Here is a 10,628-nt window from a genome sequence, read left to right as displayed (position 1 = left end):
CTCCATAATTGAACAATAATTGTCAAATATAAACAAAAATGCTACAGTATCCAAATTCAAAAAAAATGGATCTAGACAAGGCCTTAAAAGAGTGATTTACTTTGACACATCTCAATGAGAACAAAGTCCGTACAAAGGATAAACAAAAAAGACACAAAATGACCTTAAAAAATAAGAATACATCAAAGACTAAATTGTTCGCCTTCAATTTGAAGATCGCATTGCAAAGATGGCAAAGGAAAGAGACATATGCAGACACCTTCGCTACACACATAGCTTTGAAGACCGCAAAATCTACTCACCGCTAACAACGAGGTCTAGTATCCACTAGAAAAACATCACCTAGAGGAATCCTCCGATGAACACAAGCTTATAATCCTTCAACATCCAAATACATAAGAAAAACTAGCATCTAGGGTTTGTTTGGATCCTTCCTCTAGATTTTAAAGTTCTAGAGCACTTTAGATCACTTTTTAAGGCATTTTTATGGGCATTTTTAAGTTTTAGAGCTCTAATGTGATGTAGAATAAAGTTTAGAGCTAGCTTTAGACCTCTAGTTTGAAGCTTTAGCTCTAAAGTTTAGAGAGGAGAATCCAAATAATTCTTAAAAAATATCTTATAACTAGAAAAAATTCTACATAACCTCTTCAACTGTAGAGGATAGACTACTTCACCCTAAATTATAAAACCGATTTTTTCTACCTCTGAACTTTCTAAAACCGGTCAAATAACCCCCAAACGTTTTTGAACGGTGGTTTTGCTACAATAACAATGGTCGTTGTCTTTTTATTTATTTTTGTTGAATCTTTAAAAAATCTTAGTAAATCATAGAAAAATCATAAAATAAAATATCCAATTTTGCTGGACTCCACAAAAGGAGAACTATATAGTAAACATATAATATGGTATGTTCTACTATAAACTATTTGTTGTAATTTTAGATCTATACCTTTTTTAATTAATTTAAAAAATTCATAGTTGTAACTGCTATGGTCCAATTGTGGTGAAATTTTTATAGTGGACTAATTATTGTATGCTAGAATTATAGTAAAAATTTCATACTCATTGGATCATGTATAGCTTAGTTATAGATTTACTTAGGTTTTTCTATGCTATTATAATTAGACTATAGAAGCTACAACTATGAATTATTCCAATTAATTTAAAAAACATAGATCTAAAGTTACAACAAAAACTTTATGATAAGCATACCATAGTATATGTTCACTGTGTAGATCTACTCATGTAGAGTCCATCAAAATTGAACCTTTTCATTTTATGATTTTTCTGTATATATATATATATATATATAGGACGCGTTTCTTTTACACGCGCGTGTAGTTACTCTCATCTATGTATCTCTAGATTTAAGGTGTATATGACCGGACGAAATGTATATAGACAAAGTATATGATCATACTAGACCATCTAGAGGATATGTATGTTAAGTATGCATACATACATAGAGTATATGGTTATACTTATTGTATATAATATAGTAGTGGCATTTTAGTAATATATCTAAAATAATTTTTTTTTGAAAAATTTTCGCGTGGTAAGATCCTGAGTATCTTAATATGAGTATATAAACATACTCAAACTGATAAACAAGTATGAATACATACACAATGTAGTTTATGAAGATGAGAGTAACTACACGTACGTGTACAATATATATATATATATATATATATATATATATATATATATATATATATATATATATATATATATATATATATATATATATATATATATATATATATATATATATATATATATATATATATATATATATATATATATATATATATATATATATATATATATATATATATATATATATATATATATATATAAACACGAGCACACGGGGTTTCATTTACAGCTATGTATTAGCACGGAATCAGCTATGCACCAACTTTTGCAAGATTACAATTTAGGCTAGCACACAAGTGCTAGACCACACAACACATTCTTGACCTGAACAAGTCGTCGTTCCAGTAGGTCTGGAGAACTCGGAACATGATATACGTAGGGGAGGGGAGGCGCACAACGCAACTATTTTGTTTTCCTACTATACTTACACTGTTACACACTTCTACAGATGGACACATTACATTCAACATATTAGCCGCAATCCAATATACACGAACGGCTCCGGACATGAACAGCTGCTCCACGGTCAAACCTTAGAAGCAGAACTTCTTTTTCTGCAGCACATAGGGGACAAGAATCAATTACAGTAGATCAGACATTGATGGAAACGTAATAATACACTTTTAGATCTAGAAAGAAGGGTGGGAGAACAGTAACATACACGAAATTTGATCAGCTGCTGCCTGTCAATGTATGCGAGTAGCTCATCCTGTCGCATCAAAGCATCATAAAGGGCCTGCTCATGGAAGTAGGAATAGATAGTTAAGTTCATGGCCTTGTTAGTATTTCCTTTTCTCTATATGATGGAATAAACATCATCACAGCCTCTACAGTCTTGTTTCATTTATCATAAAAAAGGGTTAGAACAATATTTTTCATGTATTAGTCATTGTCACGGAGTAACAGTCTAACAGATGAGACCAAAGATGGAAAACAGCAGGTTTGAACAGAATTACCTTCTTTGTGGAAATCAACTCAGCTTCCAATGCATCCACGCGGCGGACGGCTGCATTGAGCAATTCTTCCTTTTCAAATGGCATCTCAGACGGCTTTGTTTCAAGCACCTGCACCTTGTCCTCCAGCTCACCTAGTCGTCTTAGCATCGATGAAAGTACATCCTTTTCTGTATAGGATGGGGCAGGAGATGGAGGTCGAAATTCCTCCTTGTACTCCTGTTCTTGAGGATATTCAACACGATAGTCATCATGCCTACTAGGTTGGTTAGAGATCCTTCTAGCCATCTTGCTTGGGACAGAACAAAGCATGGCAAAAAGGGTCATGATCAAGAATGTCAACCATGTGATAATTTGAATGCGGAGTCCTTCAAATGCGCCATGTGAATTTCTCGAGGACAATGAACCTGGTGTGGAGAATTATAAAAGGTTCAGGGTTCAGCACAAAGTAATATAGAGCAATATTATTGCATATGCATCACATGTTTCTGTAATTTTGAGAACTACATCCTAACACTACAGGGCACTTTCCAGCTTAAGTTGTAAGCTGACTCCCTCAAAATTCTTTTTTATAAAAAGTAAAGAAAAGAAGTACTCAACCAAAAGCTCAAAACATTGGTATAAATGTAAGCACATTGGCATAGGAGTTATTTTTTTTAAAGGATTGACGAAGTACATCAGTAGATACTTTTGCTAGCTTAATTATCTATATATCAACTTTCCAGCTTAAGTTGTAAGCTGACTCCCTCAAAATTCTTTTTTATAAAAAGTAAAGAAAAGAAGTACTCAACCAAAAGCTCAAAACATTGGTATAAATGTAAGCACATTGGCATAGGAGTTATTTTTTTTAAAGGATTGACGAAGTACATCAGTAGATACTTTTGCTAGCTTAATTATCTATATATCAATAGTAGAAAAAATTTGGTGGGAACACACATGGACTAACTTAAATTGAACAGGTGTAAAATGAAGAACAAAAACTATAGGCAAGAGATTCACAATAAAAAAAACAATTATATAGCAACATAGAATACCTGAAGAAGCTTGTAGACTACCTTTGGGACTACCCCATCCATCATCAACAACCTTGTCCACAACAGGAATGCTTTCTTCAATAGAAGCATGAGCAACAAATGCAGATCCATGTGCCGACAATTTTGACTGGAGGTAGCAACATAGGTTACACATTAATACTGGTAGTCTGGTAGACAATAGCAAAAATGGCAATAGCATTTGTAGCGCAAAGTTACATTCCAACTTGTTAGGAAAGCGAACTGGCGGAAATCCCATATTACCAAAAGGAACAGGAAAAACAAAGGGGGTGTAGTGTTTACAGAATGATTATAATTTAGTGTCAACAATTCCAGATTATGCCAGTAGTGTCAGGTTTTTATTCATACACTAAACAGTACATGGTTAGCCACTTGCCTCCTCGTGAACAGGGGTCAAAATAGGATGTGTAATCAGGTTCCTTGATGCAGTAGGAGATACTACGTCTTCCACTTCAGACCCAGACTCGGCAGACGCATCACTGCCTTTTCTCTGCTTCAGTAAAATAATCGAGTAAGTACTGACTGAGGATTGAGAATGATGTTTCTCGAAATTTGTACACTCAAGCATTCACAGACTTACAGTTGGGTGCCCTGGCCTAGCATAACTGATTATCTTTCCATCAGTGCTGGATATGGTCACAATTTGCCTGCCATAGTTGGCCTCACCATTGAGGACTCTCTGGAGAAATTGGAGATGCATCAAGTTAGCAACAGAAGAATTGTCCAGCTGAAAGTCTCATATGGAACATATCCTTTTTCTTCTTTGATACTTTTTTTTTCTCGAACAGCGCAGGAGAACTGCGTGTCATTTCAATAAGGTAGAAAAAAAGGTACATAGGTCCAAGAGACCCAACACCCACACACACAGACACCCCACAACTTCATGTTTTCCTTCTCATAATACTTGGGGACTGGGGTCAAGTGACAGGATATTTACCTTTATTATGTTGGGATCCTTCCAAGGACCTTTGTCAGATCTTTGGCAACCTTCAATACAGTTGCATTTGCCACCGAAAAATTCTGGCAATTCACTGCATGCATGCATTAAGCAGAAATTAGAATGGAAGTAAACAACATAAATGTATGGCCAAGAAACAAAATACTAACCACTCGTCAATTATTTCGAGCAACTTATGTTGGTACTTATTCCCAAGAACCTTCAAAAGAAAATGAGAACGGGTCATTAACTGGCAATTATATGTTTATCAAATTACTCAAGAAAGACACAATCAAATCAGTGCTTAACAAAGCATTACATACATGAATCTTGGAAACAGTTTTTGGATCAAGGAATGATTTTATTGTGCTCCATAGCATCTTGAAGCCTTGGCCAGCATTAATTATATACATCCGGCACAGTGTCTGTAACAGCATCCAAAATGCATTAGGGGTCGTAAAGTTGGGCCAATATAGACATAGTGCCAAGAAGGAAGTATATTCTTTTTCTTTTGAATTTTAGTAAAATTATTAATGGAAACATTCTTTGTTTTTTTTTCAAAAAGCTGGAACAAAACTTGTCATTCAGGATCCTTGACAGTGTTACCAACCTCTGGGTAGTTATCACTGTCAATCTTCTGTAATCGTGTGATTAATTCCCTGGCAGATTTCGAGAAGTTCTTGAAACCCTAAATTTACAAAGAAGAAGTAAAGAACAAAGTACTAACTCTTAGCAATGTAGCATTATATTGTAAAGAAAAATATTTGGCTATAATATAATGCAGCATACCACGCCTTGCACGTCCAAAATAGTAGTCGATGAATCTATGTGCTTTTTTGCAGCAATGGAGCAAGCTGGAAATCTCATCTGGAAACACCTCTCAAACTCCTTGACATGGTATTTCACATACCGATCTAGAGTTGTCACTTGTAATAGCTTGCTTGCATCAACTTTTCCTATTAACTCTATGTAGACAGGTCTTCCCTCTTTATCTACCCCATGATAAAATTGTGGGTAATACTTCGTAACTTCATCTAACTCGGTGTAGTCAAATTCCTGAGGTGTAGGACCAAGAAGGGTTAAAATAAGAGATTAATCTGAGCAAGATTGATAACTACGACATATTATGATATGCTATTTAACTTCAGCTTTACCTCTATTTTGTCGACCCCGAATTCCTTCCTCCATTTAAGCATGTCTGACCACATATTCTTAGCTTTCTCAACTTCAAATTTCCTTGCTTTTAGGAACCTGCAATGCAAGTGAGATCAAATGAGAATCCCAGCCCAGTCTAGGATGGTGGCCACTTTCTTCTAATCATGGCCTCTTGAGCACATGTACAAGGTTTAGTGTGTGGCTATTAGGAAGATATGAAAGGGGGCGAACATATGCAGCATAAAGAGAAATCAAAACCTTGCGAACAAGGAACTTCCTATCTTTTGAAGGTTATTCAAAAGAGAAGAAAAAAACTGTGAACAAGAAGTGCTGTACCTTAACATCATGTGATAATCATCATGCTGTTGTGGCAGCAAATCCTCATCAATTAAGCATTGTCGAAATGTCTCAACATCTTGAAGCTCTTTAACGTCCCTTATGTCCTTGATGGACTCCCCCCTTTCTTTCTTTTTGCTTCTCCTTCTCAGGGAATGCCTGAATTTGTTCCCTGCATTGATTGCTTTTTTCTTGAAAGATCCGATTTTAGTCTTCTTATCTCCTTCTGAGTTGTCTGCATCAGATCTGCTCTCTTTCCTTTCATCGTTATGCACAAACCCTTCAAAACCTGCACAGGCTGTCTCAATTTTCCATCTCCAAATCCAAGCAAAGAAAGCTATTTGTTCCGTAGCAGCAGTTACTATTAGGTGGGTTAGACTATAGACAGAAAATTGTGCTTCACAGGGAGCTAGAACTGCAACCTGACTATTAGATTGATGCTAAACTAGAGAGAGGAAGAGAGAAGTTAATATAGGTATTAACATATCTTCATAGACACAAACAGTACATGGTAACAGTAGGTGGGACATGGACTGATTGAATGATTTATGAACTTATTAATTTGCACATGTTACAACATTGCTATATGTCAATTTTCTGCTTTAACTGAGATTCCATTTTGTGGTTATCCTTGAAGGTGTGGCCAACTTCAAGCATAAGCTTCAAGTCCTCTCATGAGAACAGGTAAAAATTAGGCAGTTGGTAAACATCTACTTCTGTATTGGGATTTCTTTCAATAACAGTAGTGCGTGGGTTTTTTCCCCTAGCCCCTAATAAACCTATTAAACTATAACCATGAAAGAACAATTTAATATTAGTATATTACGCTCTCCATAAGAACATTATTACCCAAACAGAAATTTACTCAACTCCATAAATTTGAAAGAAACAAGGACGAACAAGATGAACCGATAGCATGCGCTAATTCGTCGGGAATCGATTGATCGTGTCCCAACGGAAACAAGCACTTCATACTCACATGGCCTAGCAAATCGGTCGAGGGGGCCTGACATCCCGTCCGCCGCCCCCAGAATCGGCCCCCGGAACAAACCCCAAGCTCAGAATCCCCTGCAACCGGCCATTCAGGAGAAAAGCACTGTAATTGATGAACTGCGCACCAAAAGACGAAACTCCAATAAAGATGTTTCATAAAATTCATGCAAACCCCAGGGGAGGAAACGGTTCGGGGGATTTCGTGGGGTTCTTTCTCACCTGTATCAATTTGGATTTCGGGAGCTGATGATTGTGTCCAGGAGAAGAGGGAGAGCCAGCCTCGGCCGCTCTGCTTTTCAATGTGTGGGAGGGGGGAGACTCCGGAGGCCGGAGGGAGATGCGAGGAGAAGGGGAGGTTCCGGTCACTTCCCAGGTGGACCCGGTTCATACGCTCGGACTAGCCGAACGGTCGAGCTGCGCAGCGCGCGCGTGCCCGGTCCATGGACCCGGTGCACCCAGGTGCCTCGAGGCGTCTGGTAGGCTCGGTTACATTTGGATTTGGACGATCTGTGGAAGCGTGTGTCGCGGCACGATTTCGGAGGGCCCACAGAACAGTGGCCATGAACCGTAGACCGCGTTCAAGGAACATGTGCCGGTGATGTGACACGTGGAAGAGGAGTTGGCCAGGTCAGACTATTTTCGTTTGGTTGGAAAAGTTGAACAAACTCCTCTCGTCACTCTGGTCTACAGCTCTGCTGGTGGTTCCGTGATTATTTTTTAGGAAGGGGACTTCTTCAGAAATCAAATTGGAATTAAATATGTGATGCTGAAATATTCTTTGTGAAGTATAGTAGTATATACCACCTGTGCATTCAATCTGACTGCATGGAAGTAGTAGAAGTTATGAAGAATGGAGACTTCACAGCGAGCTTGGCTGCTTCAATATATGATGAATGCATCACTGTTTGGGGAGGATTTCAGGAGATCTCTATTGAACATTTAAACAAGGAAGCTAACCAGGTGGCGCATGAGATACCTAGGCAAAGCTATGATTATGAAAATGAGCTGAATTTGGGACGATGATCCCCCTTCTTTTATTGTGCCGTTGTTATTCAAACGATGTAACCATTATTGACCAATAAAGTTTGTCAGATTGTCAAAAAAAAAAGTATATACCACCTGTGCACTTCTGTCCATTTAGGCCAAAAAAAATCTCTTTTTTGTGTTTTCTAGTAAATGTGAATTGATTTGGATAAAATTTATACATAATTCGTGCGGAATTCCTGCGTGCGTTGCTTTGCTCTGACTGGTGTTTTGTTATCACCTTGATAACCCTTTTCTGTCTCTCTTGATCAGTTGCGGCTGCTGCTTGCCATGTTATTTTTGCCAAAAGGAAGTACCTAAACCTAGTATATTTTGGTTTAAATTTCGTGGCTACAATAACAATGAGCTTTTTTGGCCATACTCTATTGTTTTATATAATAATAACGGTAGCCTGTTCCTGAACAGACCAAGAAAAAAATTGCTAATACCAGCCGCCTTGGATTATACTCCGTATAACCTAGTGATGTTTACCAAAAACTCATAGATGGTTTCGCCGCGGTTATATCCATGTCTCAGTCCGGCACCACAGATTTGAACTCTAAATGGTACTACTGTTAATAAAATAGCAGTAAAATTCCTGCTGAAATGCATAGTACTAATAATACACGGATAGTAATAGTTACTGGCAGTAGCCCACAGTACAGTAGCCTGCCATTGTGCTCTGTTCAGCTAAAGAACAGGCAGATAAGCTAGAGGAGCTGATTGAAGGGTTCACTGGGACCTGTGTTTTTTCTGTTGGCATCAATCAGAACAGTGACCAAACAAATGGGCACATCAATGGGGTCGGCATCGAGGAAACTTTTTGTCCATGTCTATTGAACCTACCGCTGCCTACCTATTATCTTTTAGTTGTTAGTTACACTGATTGCAAAACACCCGTGAACCATGTTAAAGCAGTTTTCGGCTGTCATCATATCATACGGGAAAGGGTTTGTTGGCAAATCAAACAAGTTTGTAGTGTGATCTGATGAAAGCCTGAAGGACAAAATGAGTAAAGAGACCATATGCTTTGTTATATTATAAAAGATATGGTAATAGGACAAAAAGATTAAAGAGAGAGCATGTGCTTTGTTATAAAGGTTATATATATGATAGGACCAAGCAAAGAAACATATATGACTTGTGGTGTATGACCAAACTTGGGTGAGCTTTTCACGGCTCATTTGATTTTATTTATAGATTTTGCTCCTTTCCATTCTTTGTGGACAGAATAGTCCAAAGTATTGTGAAAGGAACAGATAAAGCAGGAAAATCCTACGGCCAATTCGCAGATATAAAATATCAATCAAGTGACCTCGTGGTTTTCCCGGTGATTGTGACACAAACGATGTAAGAGTAACCGGTTGAATGTTCCAATCTCGCTTCATTGTAAATGATGTTGATGCACCGAGTTTTGATCTATAAAACTGGTTGAATCAGCTGCATACCTGTCAGTGGCAGCAAGTAAGGTTATCAAAGCCACGTAACCCTACAATAATTCATGAATTCGGCCGCATATTTTGATGTTATGATAGATGACATCTCCTATCTACTACTAGTAGCTAATAGGCACTAGCAAAATCTCTGTTCGTTTGAACCGAGAAAGGGGCTTACAGCACAGACATGACTGGTTCCAAACAAGTATTCATTAAAAATTTCAAACGGGGATAAATAAACAATCCGGCTTGTGATCCATGCATGGATTCACAAGGCCAAGAACTTTCCAAGGAACGGTAGGGGTAGGTGCTCAGGGAATAACACGCCTGCTGGACCTGTTCGACATAATGGGAGTGCATACAGAATCCACTACGAAATAGATTTATAGGATATATAATCATGCACATCAAACGAAACAACTGACGATTTTATAATGAGCGATTTGTCTGGCGTTAGCTCGAGGAGGTTAGAGGGTCCCTGTTGGGGCAGTTGTTCCTTTAATCGTTTTCTGAAAACTCATAATAAGTAAGGGTGTTAATTAATGCAGCTCATGAACTGAATACTGGAACGCCAGCTGACTCTTTTAGCTTTGCCAGCCAGAGGACACACACTCACGATTAAATACTCGTTCTTTGACCTTGCGTTTCGAAGAATTGAAACATAAAAAATAAGCATTGGAGTTGGGGACAGGCAGCTTCAGCCGACGTTCTCTTCTCCCTGATGCACTGGAACCAGCTGCAGGACAGACAGTTCAGTTCAGGTGTCAATTTATTTGCTTCTGTACGTACAGATCGACGTTTGGCAAGCCTCAGTTGCATTTGTGTTGTGTACAGATCGACGAAAGGTAGTAGGGAGTAGGGACTCCACCATGCAACTAAAAAAGTTAGGAAAAAGGGTTGCCAAACAGATCGACGTTTGGCAAGCCTCAGTTGCATTTGTTTCTTGCAAAACCTTTTCGTTAACATTCTGGCAGTTGCATTTGCATTCAGCAGCAGACAGAAACGCTCACCTAGAAAGTTAACAGAAGGGTTTTGCAAGAAAGGAAAAAAGGTTACCGAAAGGAGTTTAGGCACAGCTGCCATG

At 38.1% G+C, this 10,628-nt stretch overlaps 1 protein-coding gene across 2 annotated transcripts; it reads right to left on the bottom strand.

Moving 5' to 3' along the window:
- On the bottom strand, window positions 1,877-7,462 carry LOC110430200 (phosphatidylinositol/phosphatidylcholine transfer protein SFH8-like). 2 transcript variants are annotated; one of them, XM_021447391.1, is made up of 15 exons: window positions 7,305-7,462; window positions 7,072-7,160; window positions 6,093-6,381; window positions 5,756-5,852; window positions 5,391-5,657; window positions 5,212-5,289; window positions 4,925-5,026; window positions 4,772-4,821; window positions 4,602-4,695; window positions 4,245-4,343; window positions 4,041-4,154; window positions 3,647-3,773; window positions 2,616-3,019; window positions 2,321-2,395; window positions 1,877-2,213 (listed from the first exon to the last, which is right to left on the bottom strand). In XM_021447391.1, exons 2-15 carry the CDS (start codon window positions 7,103-7,105, stop codon window positions 2,193-2,195), a joined length of 1,851 nt encoding a protein of 616 aa, XP_021303066.1. In that variant the 5' UTR covers window positions 7,106-7,160; window positions 7,305-7,462; the 3' UTR covers window positions 1,877-2,192. The 2 variants fall into 2 exon arrangements, with proteins under 2 accessions (XP_021303066.1, XP_021303067.1); XM_021447392.1 differs by having other exon boundaries at window positions 1,882-2,213; window positions 7,072-7,202; window positions 7,305-7,435.

This window comes from Sorghum bicolor, chromosome 9 (genome assembly GCF_000003195.3).
Source record: "Sorghum bicolor cultivar BTx623 chromosome 9, Sorghum_bicolor_NCBIv3, whole genome shotgun sequence".
Lineage (NCBI taxonomy): Eukaryota > Viridiplantae > Streptophyta > Magnoliopsida > Poales > Poaceae > Sorghum > Sorghum bicolor.
The sequence above is the reverse complement of the archived record's forward strand: the minus strand, read 5'-3'. Positions and strand labels throughout refer to the sequence as shown.